At 42.9% G+C, this 12,697-nt stretch overlaps 2 protein-coding genes across 6 annotated transcripts in view; both read left to right on the top strand.

The window, feature by feature from the left end:
* Positions 1-7,772, top strand: part of RBBP5 (RB binding protein 5, histone lysine methyltransferase complex subunit) — a 40,398-nt gene extending 32,626 nt beyond the window's left edge. The window contains exon 14 of one of the 5 annotated variants that reach the window (XM_070384562.1): positions 5,759-7,772. In XM_070384562.1, coding sequence (XP_070240663.1) covers positions 5,759-5,784 — 26 coding nt within the window. In that variant the 3' untranslated portion in view covers positions 5,785-7,772. Of the gene's footprint in view, positions 1-5,755 lie in introns of all 5 variants that reach the window. The other 4 variants (XM_070384559.1, XM_070384561.1, XM_070384560.1 and 1 more) reach the window with 4 other exon arrangements.
* Positions 7,773-7,960: 188 nt separating this feature from the next.
* TMEM81 (transmembrane protein 81) lies at positions 7,961-12,409 on the top strand. The gene has a single exon (XM_005901417.2). It carries the CDS (start codon positions 9,273-9,275, stop codon positions 10,101-10,103), a length of 831 nt encoding a protein of 276 aa, XP_005901479.1. The 5' UTR covers positions 7,961-9,272; the 3' UTR covers positions 10,104-12,409.
* The last annotated feature ends 288 nt before the right edge of the window (positions 12,410-12,697 follow it).

Genomic DNA, 12,697 nt, shown 5'->3' with positions numbered 1-12,697 from the left:
GATTTTTATTGGAGGATGGAGAACAGTTTCAGTTTCCTATCAAATACTTGTGAATCTAGGCTAAAGGGTCTTTTGTTTGGAAAACAGTATCAATTTAGCATTTAATTCTACTGAAACATTGTTGGGTTTTGGAAACTTTTCTTTCAGGCACTGCTTTAGTTAGCATAGTAGTCTCAGTTTTCTGTGGCCAGGTCTATAAATTCGGAGGCAGGACTAACAATGTATCAGTGGTTATATTTGAGGGGATTTTTCCACCATATTAAAAATTTTAATTGTGTTCATCCAAATGTGAGGATATGCACTAGAATGCAAACCAGAGCTCCTTAAGCCAGTTCACATTGTGAACATCAGTTCTCTCCTACAAGAAGCTGGAGCGGGCTCAGTGACTCATCGTTCTGAGTATTCCCCCTCAAATTCACTGGATTTTCACAGTCTTAAACCGTACCACTAGGGCACTAGCATTTTTTCCCCAATAACAGTATTTATGTTACTCCGCTGATTTATCACCTCCGCATTCAGTTCATTTAGGGCCATGTCTATATATTTTTAAAAATGCCCTAGAACAAGTTATATAGGTATTGCTAACAAAGACTTCAGGTCAGTAATTGACTAATGTAAATAAAAAATGATCCTTCCATAACCCATTTCTTGCATAAGCTGATGCTACTACAGAAGAAACTATTTAAATTTCAAACCAATTTCCCTGACCTCAAATGCTAAATTGCTTCAGGATGGTTTAAAATGTTGGCAAACATGTTGAATTAATTTAAGTACTCTGACACAGTTTCCCAGCATCTTCAGAATCTATGTAATTAACCATTTGCTCTTTTAATACTAAGTATATGGTAAATAAACCATTTAAAGTTTTTAAAAACCAGATTTTTCTTATGGCCATTAATAGTAACTAAATATTTTTGGCACTTTCCAAATTGGGCTTTTGTCAAAGGTCCCATGAAGTACTCTATGTTTTATGGCTCAGTGTATAAGAGCAGTGGTGTTTTTTAGCTATGCTTCAAAAACATCTAAATAACACTGAAAATCAGAATGTTGCAAAGTTTACTTAGCCCTAAATGAACAGGTTCTTTTATTCCCTTAAGTTCTCAAAATACTGCATTGAAATGTTGAGGCAGGTGTAAAATACATGGTGTTTGTACATGTCAGCATTTCAGAGCTCCTTCTAGCAGAGTGGTTATCATTATCAAGGCCTGTTAGGAGTTTATTCCCACTCACTCAGCTGACAAGGTTAAAAGAGGGTTAAAACCTCTTTAAAGGCTAAAACTTGTGTCTTGAAATAGCAGGGTGCTTCAGACTGGATTTTTATTTTCTACATTATTCTTATTAGGCACTTCAGTTGGTCAGCCTTAAATAGAGGCAGTTATTTTAATGACTTCATCCTTTAAAAGGACTAGGGGAGACTTGTACATAACAAGGCCAGAGTGAGGACGTGCTTTCTTATAACACAGACAAAAGAACTGCCTAAATTACTGCAAACATTTCACCAGCTTTTCATGATCATACTGTTTGGGGTTCGCAAGGGAAGAATGCTGAAGTGGTTTGCCATTCCCTTCTCCAGTGGACCAGGTTTTGTCAGAACTCTCCACCCTGACCCACCTGTCTTGGGTGGCCCTGCACGGCATGGCTCATAGCTTCACTGAGTTACACAAGGCTGTGGTCCATGTGATCATTTTGGTTAGTTTTCTGTGATGGTGGTTCTCTGTGGGCCATGGTATTAAAGTTCTTGTTTCTTCTGTCTGCCCTCTGATGAATGAGGTTAAGAGACTTGTGCAGGAAACCTGATGGGAGGGACTGACTGGGGGGGAAACTGCTTCTTGCTCTGGTGGGCACTTGAGAGTGAAAAAACTGGCTTTTAAAACTCAACATTCAAAAAACTAAGATCATGGCATCTGGTGCCGTCACTTCACAGCAAACAGATGGGAAACAATGGAAACAGTGACAGACTTTATATTTTTTGGCTCCAGAATCACTGCAGACAGTGAATGCAGCCATGAAATTAAGACACTTGGTCCTTGGAAGAAAAACTGTGACAAACCTAGGCAGTGTATTAAAAAGCAGAGACATCACTTTGCAGACAAAGGTGTGTATAGTCAAAGCTATGGTTTTTCCAGTAATCATATATAGATTTGAACCATAAAGAAGGCTGCATGCCGAAGAATTGATGCTTTCAAACTGTGGTACTGGAGAAGACTCTCGAGAGTCCCTTGGATGGCAAGGAGATCAAACCAGTCAATGCTGAAGGAAATCAGTCCTGAATATTCATTGGAAGGACTGAAGCTGAAGCTCCAGTACTTTCGCCACCTGGTGTGAAGAGCCAACTCATTGGAAAAGAACTGGATGCGCGAACAGTTGAGGGCGAGAGAAAAAGGGGACGACAGGATGCGATGGTAGGATGGCATCATTGACTCAATGGACAAGAGCAAACTCTGGGAGATAGTGAAGGACAGGAAGCCTGGCGTGCTGCAGTCCGTGGGGTTGTAAAGAGTCGGACAGGACTAAGCAACTGAAGAACGACATGGTTGTGTACATTGCATATTTGCCTGTATAATCTGTACTTCCTTCTTCCCATCTTGTTCTCTTGCCTTGGTTCCTTGCCCTTTTCCTATATGGATCTCCGAAATAGCCAGATGAAACCCCGAAGTGTGCTGAGGAGCAAGATTGTCAAAAAGCCCTAAAGGGGTGATGTGGTTGAGTGCCAGCCCTTCCTTAGAGGGCCTTAGCCGCTAGCTGCCGTGTGGGATCTTCGTGAAAACTGTGACTCTTGGGGAGAGTGCTGACACTGAGTATTGTAGTGGGCCGTCAGAGGTCTCCGTTTCGAGACAACCTATCGTGTCTTTTGTGTGGATTTCTTTGGGTGGGGCTTCATCCAGTACCATTTTGGAGGGCCCAGAGGCTGGCTAACACATGCTGTTGATTTTCGCTTGGCTCCCCAGGGCCTTTGAGGTAATAAACACTCATGTCTCACATTCTTCCACATCTTGGAGGTTTTCAGTGAAGCAGCAGCTGCTGTCATTGTGGGTTTTCCACCAGATATTAAGAAATGAAGCTTGATCCTCAGTGGCTGAGGAGGAACCATCCTCAAAGATCAGTCTGACGGGTGTACAGTATTTGCATGTTCAGTGCTTTGTGGACTTTCCTTCCCCACAAATGCCCTAGTTTTGCACTAGAGCCAAATTGTTTGAAGGCAGGATTATAGGTGTAGGCTACTGCTCAAGTTGATAAATGCCAGCTGTTTGTTACTATGTATAATTGATCAGTTAACTGAAGAAACTGTTCAGTAAGCGCCAATTAGTCCTGACAAAGCTGCTATAGTCTGTTGCATGTTGCAACAGGAGATTATGCATTTCAGGGGACACTTGGAAGACTAATAGAGCACCAATAAAAGTAATCTAGCCATCTGGAATCTGGGGCTCGAAAATTCTTCCCTGTCAAACAGCTCATCAGTATTGGATAGGACCAGTGGGCCCACATCCATGACGACGCACTTTCTGTGGTAGGGCCCGTCAGTGAAGCTTGGGGGAAACTCTGAACTGGGGACTGCTCCGAAAGTCTGTATCAGCATTGCTCCATCTGTCAGATTCCCCCTAGTTACCTTACACTTTCCAGAGGACAGTCTTCAGGATCAAAACAGATGTGAGCAGAACCACCAGAGTCCCTGTTGCCCCGTGACCACTCAAGGATTGCCCAAGAAGTAGGGCTCCTTGACAGTGAGCACTGTCAGTAGGAAGGGTGACAAGCTGTGGTCTGTCACGTATGGGGTCTAAAGGCCTTGTGGGACGGTGGGCCTGAAGGGCGTGGGATGGTGCTCCTTCTCGAGGGCGGCAGAGGCCAGGCTGAGTGGAGTTGTCACCTCAGGCCCACAGGCCCCCTCAGGCTCCCCTGCGCCACCGCGCTCCTGGTTCTGGCCCCGCACCTTGGGCCTCTGAACCATTTCCTGTTCATTTAGTGAGTCTGATGGTTTTAAATGATTGGTAGGGGCTTTCCCCCAGCCCCTTTCCTTTAAAAACATGATCAGTCTCTCAAAGACTAATCTATGAATTCCTGCTAAGATCAGGTTTTTAGATGGCTAGTTGGGTATTGTCATTCTGTGTGGTCTTACTATCTGACTAAGGTAATGCTTGAAAATTAATATCCAGTGTTTTCTAGGCTACCCTGGCTTAGCTGCTTTGGAGAGGTAACAATAGCAGCTGTTCACTATGAGCTGAATTTTTCTTAATTTTCTATCGCTGGAGGTTTCTGTTATTATGTTGTAGCTGAATAACACTCGGGGCAGATTTTAACTCGCCTGGAGATCTGCTTTTCGCTGCTCTGTGTGTCTTGTCCTTCTCGAAGATGTGCTGCTCTGGTGCTGGTTTGTTGCCTGCCACCTCAACAAGCTTTGTTTCTGGTCTGTTCACAGGAAGAGGGCAATAAGAAAAAACACTAACTGACCTCAGATGAGCCGTATAATGTAGCTTATTAATCATCTTGAGTGCCGTTATAAAATGCACACCACTTTTCCTCTCATGATTTAGGCTTAAAATGTCAGTGTTGTGTCTTGTTTTTAAACTTAGATTGGTCAGAGTCCTTGTGGGAATGATCATGAAAGCTACCTTAAAGTATTTAAAGTCCTGTAGAGTAGATTCTTTTATCTCAGATTATTTTACAAATCAAGAGGTTAATCATTACATTTTATGTTGAAATATCTGAAAAGCTTAAGTACACTTCTGGGGCTTCCCAGGTGGCTCAATGCTAACAATCGACTTGCCAATGCAGAAGACATGGGTTCGATCCCAGATGTGGAAAGATCCCTTGGAGAAGGAAATGGCGACCTACTCCAGTATTCCTGCCTGGAAATATTTTTAACATGTAGCACCCAGGAGAGTTTCAGTCTGTTCTCAGGCAAATTGGAATTTATTTTTATTGCCAGTTTTCATATGTGCTTGCACTTTAAGAATCGGGTTAAAAGCAAATTATAAGCGGGCACTCTTTTTTTTTTTTTTTAATAGCTTGGGCAATTATTTTAAACCATTTTTCCCTTCAAGTGGCATGTTCTTCTCCATTCCAGATAACACTGGGAGGACCTTTCTTCACCTTGTTCTCTTTTTCCACTTCTTAGTTAGTGTTTCACAGCAGCCCATTTCAGGATGTCCTTCAGAGATTGAACAGCTTCTGTGGAGTGACCAGGGAAGTGTTCATGTCACTATTTAGGATTTTATTTATTAATCAGTTGCTGGTGCACAGAAATGCCAGCAGTGGTTTTCATTCACATTTCACCATATTCTGCATTCTGAGGAGTTGAGGGTATCACTTAAGGAACAGGGGTGTTTGAACAAGGGTGTTTTGCTCATCGTTAATCATTTAGTGGTGAATTAGTCTATGAAAGATTGAAAGATGCAGTACCCTAGAATTTCCTATCCTTTGCTTGCTTCTCTTTTTGAAATATGAAGCATTATTCACACCTGGGAGAATAGTTAGCAGCTGGAAATGTGTAGAAGTCTGATCATTTTGCCCTTTTTCTCCCTTTGGGGGCAACACTGAGAAAAGTCCTGGGGGCATGGTTTGGGATTTGAATTATTTGTTGCTTCGGTAAAGGGTACTTGGGAGTTGGAGTTGGTTTCAACTTAAAGTGGAGGGGTGGGGAGTTCTTAGCTCATGTTTGCTTAGAATGCCTCTTTTAGCATCTTTCAGTATTTCTGTTCTTGAAAGTAACTGGTCTAAGTTGATACTAAATAAATCTTTTTATTTCTAATCTCTTTAGCAGGAGGAGCAATCTCAGAACTGTTATGAAGACCCTTGAAGTTCTTCATTCTTCCCTACTTTGCCATCATGTGGCCTCTGGACACTGTGGTCAGTCATCTGAGATTGACTTTAATTTAAAACAAAGGCCTCTGTCTTCCACCCAGGAGGTGGAAGGAGTGAATTTTATGTTTGAATGAAGAAGTGAATTATGGAAGAAGAGTATATGTCCCTTCCCTTTCAAGCATAAGTCCAAATAGACTCTCAGGAATGAGGATTTGTGAAGACATCAAACAGGAGTTTTGACTCTTTAAAAATGCTCGTTATGTTGCTGGAGGAGATTGCTGGTCTGCTCGTCTGTCTTCCCTGTACCCAGCACCGTTTCGGCTTCTCACTTCCTATCTCCTACTTGCCTTCGCTCCTCACTGCATGTCCTTGAGTGACTTACTTTTACCTGAAATTTTGCTGCCTGTATCCTAGAAAAAACTTCGGTTTGCACATTCTTTCTTCCATTTTAAAGTTACCTACTCACCAGATGCCTCCTATATTTCCATAGTCTGTTACAAAGGATGGGCAGAAAAGAAAGTGCTTGGAAGATTTCAGATTTTCTGAGAGAGAGATAGGAAAGGCCCCCTCTTTTTAACATTCTGTAACATTTTGCTCAAGCTGGGCTGTAAGACGGTCAGGGTTTTTCTTGGTTTTCTTCTCATTGCATGTTTCTCTCCAGTATTGGTTCATTCAATCATGGTTTATGAAGATAGCTAGTTTCATTTGGTCTCCAGCAAAGAATCATTAGTAGTTTATATTGCTTTACCTGTACGGGCTTCCAGAGACAAAAACAAACCGGGGTGTCTCTGAACAAGCTTATTTTATACTGGGGTGGGGGAATCTATGCAAGGACTAAATAAAACCGTCCATAATCAAAGCAGCAACAACACAATTCAAATAAAAAATCAAGGAACCTTTTTTTTTTTATCATTGCTTGTGGACATCTGTCCTTCCCATCAGTCATCGTGTTTCTCCACGCTCCTTTTCCTTCCTACGTGTTTCCAGTCACTTCCTTTCTGTGAAAGGTTGCTTAGCTTTTAAAATTTTTTAATTTTTGCTTTTGCTGTTCTTTGTATAAAAACTAGCAGATTGGATGGCTGTATCCCCCAGGTGTTTGAAATTCTCTGAAAATCCAGAGTGAAGAAACGAGGTGTGCAGAAGGCTCTCTAGCCCCTCTGAGTAGAGCTTGAGCTAGCTGGAAGTGCTCAGTCTGGATCATCATTTTCACGGTATTTTCAAAGGAGAGTTAAACACTGTGCTTATTGGGAAATCTCTGTTGGTTGGTGGTTGCTTCAATAGGTAGCCAAACAAGTTGATTGCTTTTTGGATTTTAGCATAGAAATCAAAGTAGAACACATCAGCAAGAGTCTCTTCCATTCCGTCTCTAGAACCAAAATGTTCAGTAGTTGAAGAGCTCTCCCTGAACCAGTGGCCAAATGTCTATATTTTTAGATGCCACTGTCTTTTCCTCAGATGCTCCTTTTGTGAATTTCATTTCCTATTTCATATCAGACCAGCGGTTGAGATTGGTAGGTGGGTCACTAGGCATGTTTTTGTTTTGCGGACATTATTTCCATTTTATTTCTCTCTCTACTGTACACTGCAGCAGTATGCAAACTGTGTGATACAGGCGGCCTCTGCCTTATTTCTGCAAAGTAGCCGGGTGTCCTCTGCCTGAGCATTTGGGTGTTCAGCCTCTGTCCGCCTCCTAAACTGGCTCCTGAGAAAATCAACGTCAGCCCTGCCAGGGTGTCTGGTAGCAGCTCCTAATAATTATTTATGCTTCTGGAATTGTTTGCAGCTCCTGAAACCTTGTGTCCGTTTCAGTTTGATTCTCTCGATTTGTACAATATATGCATATTCTTTTTTCCCTTCTGTCACCCTCCCCTCCCCTCGGCGTTTTTTAATGTCCTGTAGTTTTGTATGAGAGGAGACTTAGCTTCGGGTACTTCTTGCTGAAGCTTTAATGCTTTGTAAATAAAATCGGATGTTTATTAAAGAACAGGTGTAGGTGTTTGCTTGTAGACAACTGATCACTTCTGAAAGTCACCAGCCTCTTCACTCTGTGCAACAGAAAATACAGCTTACTTGGTTAATGTTATTAATAGATCTTCTCTATATCGAAATACAGAGCTGGAAGGGCTGAGAGGTGGCCTGGTAGTCTAGATATCTGCCTCTGGAAAATATTATATTAAATAAACAAAGCAAATTTGTGTTAGATCATTTAGGAGTGACCTCTCTCCAAATTCTTTTGCTCAGTAAGTGTGTGACTACACTGCAGAGGCCTCAGCGCTAGGAGACATCCCAGAGCTTACAGAAACACTTGTGAGGAGCCTCCTGCCTCCCAGGGGTCTTTCTTAAAGTGTAACTACAGATAAATTCCTCTTCATGAGCACTTTTTCTGCCTAAATTAAATGGCTTTGAAATCCACTGACTACTTAACTGTCTCTAAAGAAGAAGAATATTTAAGTCTTTGATTTTAATCGTCTCTAAATCTGAGTGTCTATTTACGAATCTTCCCTGTTATGTGACTGAGAATCTTTCTGACATCACAGCTGTTTCCTAGCAACCTTGACCCAAGTGGATTATGAGCTCCTTCCGTGTTTCGTGGGGTGGAGGGACTAGACTGAGAGGCAGGGAGATTTAGGTATTCTCTCCCCCAGAATATATCTTTTGTTACCTTGGGAAGGAAGAGTGCCTAAAAGTGAGAAACTGTATTTAATATTGCCTATCTTGCTAAGCATTGATTCTAGAAGACCTCGTGGCCCTTGCCTTCATGAATTTTCATTTCTCTTTAAAACTCCTTACACATGAAGAGTGTTTCACACTTTACAAAGTGTTCTCATGTACAGTTTATCATACAATGCTCAAAGTGACCTTCCTGAAATAGGCAAGCAGTTGTTAATTTACAAAGGAGAAAACAAATTTAGGAAGAGGAAGTCACTTGCGTCTTAGTCCAGAGTCCTTAATCCTTTTAACAGAAGGTTTAGGAGCATTTAAAGGTGATGATAGCTTAATTCAAATTAATCCTCTCTTTTTAGAGTTAGTATTTGATTTCTTATTTGGTCAGATTTAACGGGGACTTTGGAACGTTTGAATTCAGATCCCACAATTTGGGAAGGGTGAGGAACAGTAGAGCCTCAGTGGGCATTGAGGTTATTTGGAAATTCACTTCAGCTTCTGAAGCCTTTTCATCTGTCTTCCCAAGAGGCGGATTTAAATTCATTAAAAAGATGTGAAAAGAGTGAAGACTTTGGGAAGGTGGTCGTTAGCAAACAGTAAAGCAGCAGTATTGTGCCTTTTGTCTGCCTGCGGCCTCACCTGTTAATAAGGACTAGACTTTAATTGTAGTTTTTTATTGACGATGCATGCATCATATCTTTTGACTTCGAAGGCTATCTTACGTCAAAGGAATTGAGTTATGACGTGGTGGTGGATATAGCTGGAACACCTCAGGTATTGGCTGAGGGTAGTGAAATGCCTGCTAAGACATGAAGACTTCGGCCACTAGTTTCATCCCTGGGAGCCTGGTGTTGGCCTTCTGTCTACCTGTGGTGGCGACTTCACCTAAAACGCTGGCCATCCCTGAGAAACTGCAGGAAGCTGTGGGCAAAGTTACTGTCAACGCCACAACCTGTACTGTCACCTGTGGCCTTGGCTTTAAGGAAGAGACTGTCTGTGAGGTGGGCCCCGATGGAGTGAGAAGGAAGTGTAAGTCTCAGCGCCTGGAGTGTCTGACCAACTGGCTCTGTGGGATGCTCCATTTCACCCTTCTCATAGGGAAGGAATTTAAGCTGAGCTGTCTGAGTCCGGACATCCTGGAGATCGGGCAAGAAGCTTTCCGATTCACCTGGAGACTTGCTCGGGGAATCATCTCAACTGATGATGAAGTCTTCAAACCCTTCCGAGCCAGTTCCTACTTTATAAAGTTTCAGTCCATTCAAGAGTATGACTCTGGGACCTACCGGTGTGATGTGCAGCTGTTAAAAAACTTGAGACTTGTCAAGAGGCTCTATTTTGGGCTGAGGGTCCTTCCTCCTAATTTGGTGAACCTGAACTTCCATCAGTCCCTTACTGAGGATCAGAAGTTAGTGGACGAAGGCCTGGAAGTGAATTTGGACAACTATTCCAGGCCTCAGCACCCACCGTGGAAAAAGAAGGTGGCCATAGCTGTGGGAATAGGAGTTGCCGGTGGCGTGACTGGTGGTGTGCTGGTGAGCATCGTGCTGTGCAGCAGGCTGAGCGTGATCCACAGCAGTGCCAGCCTTGAGACCTTACAGGCCTTGCTGCCAAAGGGCGGGATGCTCAGGAAGCCAGACTAGGTTTTCAGGGGGGTGTTCTGGCTGGCTGCTTGTGGGCTGGCTAAGAGGGAGACTTCCGTTACCAAAGAACTGAGCGGAGTGTGTGAGACAGGCAGCACGATGGTAGCTGTGGGCAAGTCTCTAACTGTGTCCTGGGTGGACCCCTTCCAGCTCTTCCCTGCCCACCAGGTACCCGGGAACCCCGACTGCAGGCATCTCCCTACTCCTGGGACGAGTTGTGTCTTCCACGTTTGCATTAATTTTCTGCACTTTACAGCTCGTATGCCTCCTACCGTGACCTCCCTTCTGAGCAGTATAATCATGTAGAAGGATATGACAGCTTTTCTAGTGAAAGCAGTTTTTTCCTCTTTATTAAAATAATTCACAATAACTATACGGAGACCTAACCTTTTCTGCTCTTTAGTGTAAAATTTCTTGTCAGTCGTTTAAATTGTCCGACCATAATCAGTCTGGTTTGGGGTTAAACTCACACCGGAGTTTTTAGAACAGACATTGAACGAACTGCTTTGTTCGCGACATAGCCCATTTGTGGCAGAGCCAAGGGTGATGACGGCTGCAGACTGGAGTGTGTAAGAGACGGTCACTGAAGGTTAGTAAGTCATTGGCCACCCTCAGACCTCCCAGGCCAAGCCTCCGTGCTCAGGGCCAAACTGAATTCCTGGCGAAACATTGGATTTTTCTGCTTGTAGATTTCCCCTGAACGGTTTCTTGGCTTGCTCCCTGATCCTATCCTTCTAGCAACTTCAGTGTCCTGAAGCTTATGTTGCTGGAGAGGTCAGGTTGGTTTCTTAGAGCAGTCAGGGCCCCCCGAGGGAGGACTAGTACCTCCCTTCCTCAACGGGAAATCCAGTCTTAAGAGGTCATTCAGGCTATGTCTGACGTAATTGGCTTGGCTTGTGGAACCCTCAGGAAAGTGGCTCTTGGGCCACCAACTGAGCTGATTCTGTTTGAGATAATTAGCATTTCTTCCCTTTGCTGTCAGTACAGAAGTAGCAGAAATAAGACTGGGACCAGTGGTTATCTTCTCTGTCCGTATGTCCGAGTCACCCAGATAAGCTTTTGAAAAATAAGATTCCTGAGTCCCAGCCTGAGGATGCTAACTCAGTGTAAATTGTGACCAATGGATCTGTTATTTCTTCTGTTTTAAATAAAAACCTCAAGCCCATAAAACAGTTGAAAGTTTGGATGGCACCCATAGACGCTTTAACTGGATTCACCGATTGCAAACAGTTTGCTCCAATTCTCTTCCTCTCTAAATACATACTGATTTTACATAAAACACTTGAAAGTGAGTCACGGACAGAGTGACCTTTTACCCTTAATCATTTATGTCTCTCAATAAGGACATTCATCTGTGTAACTACAGCGACGGTATCACACGAACAACTCCCTAATCTTATGTGTAGTTGATACCTCATTTCTCCCAACTTATAAACTCTTGGAGCTTTTAAAGTTTGATCCAGGGTCAAGTGAAGGTTCATGTATTACATTTGATTATTTCTCCTAAGTCTTATTTTACAACAGATCCCCTACATTTTTTTCATGACATTCATATTGCAGAGGTATTGGTCTTGCATACATGTCCCACAGTTAATTCCTCATGATTCGATTCCTGAGGAATGAATCTTAAACATTTCTGACAAGAGCCCGGCAAAAATGGTATGTACTTATCGCATGAGCTCGGGAGGCCCAGTGTCGGGGTGACCGCTGTTGACTGTGAGCGTGATCATTCGGTTAAGGCGGTGACTGCCAGATCTCTGCAGCGGTGTACCTGTATATGTTTTCCTTTTGTAATCTGTGGGGTGACGCCTTGTGATTATCTGGGTTCTAAAAAACATTCACAGGTGTTTTGGAATCCATGATCTTTGCCTTATTACATGTTAGGGATTGAAAAATGATGGATTTTTTAATTTGTTTTTCTATCTATTGCACTGCATTTTTTCTCTTAAGCGCTGTTTTTATTCTTTTGAGATTTCAGTGGATTCTCCTTTTTATTCAGTGAATTATATATAACCCATTACTGTTGTCATATTTTTGATGTTCAAATTATTCCCACTTTTGGCCAGGAGTCCCTTCAAGCCAGCTCTTTTGTCCTTTTGGTGTGCCCCATTTGACTTGGAGTATGTCCTTGCAACAGTCAGATGCCTCAGAGGCACTCCAAACCTGAATTTCCAAGGGGCTCTGGTTCCTTTTAGTGTGGGAAGCAGTGTTTAGAAACCACGGCGTGGGTGCCAGATGCGCTTATGGCCACCGGAAGGTCACTGCTTCTAGGCCGTTTGTGTGTCCTATGTACATATAAATCATGGGTTCAAAAGCATTTTTGTTTTTCAGTTTTCTAGGTAATTCTGGTATATAGCAAAGGTTGAGAACCACTGGCCTACACGCATGCATAGGGAGTCTTTAACTATTGCTCTTATTTTGAAAAGACCTTAAACTTTCCACACACCCTTTCTCCCATTCTCTACCTCAGATGGGATGTTACTCAGAAGACCTGGGTTGGTCCTCTTTCTGTGTTACGGAGCAAGCTAACTCACCCTTCGCAGTCCTCATCCTTGAAGCACATGACTGTGAGGATCAGGTGAGATCCTGTGAGT

The sequence above is a fragment of the Bos mutus genome, chromosome 16, assembly GCF_027580195.1.
Source record: "Bos mutus isolate GX-2022 chromosome 16, NWIPB_WYAK_1.1, whole genome shotgun sequence".
Classification (NCBI taxonomy): Eukaryota; Metazoa; Chordata; class Mammalia; order Artiodactyla; family Bovidae; genus Bos; species Bos mutus.
The sequence above is the reverse complement of the archived record's forward strand: the minus strand, read 5'-3'. Positions and strand labels throughout refer to the sequence as shown.

What these genes read in the sequence shown, in the direction of transcription:
- TMEM81 (XM_005901417.2), top strand. Translation starts at nt 9,273, where the DNA reads ATGAAGACTTCGGCCACTAGTTTCATCCCTGGGAGCCTGGTGTTGGCC.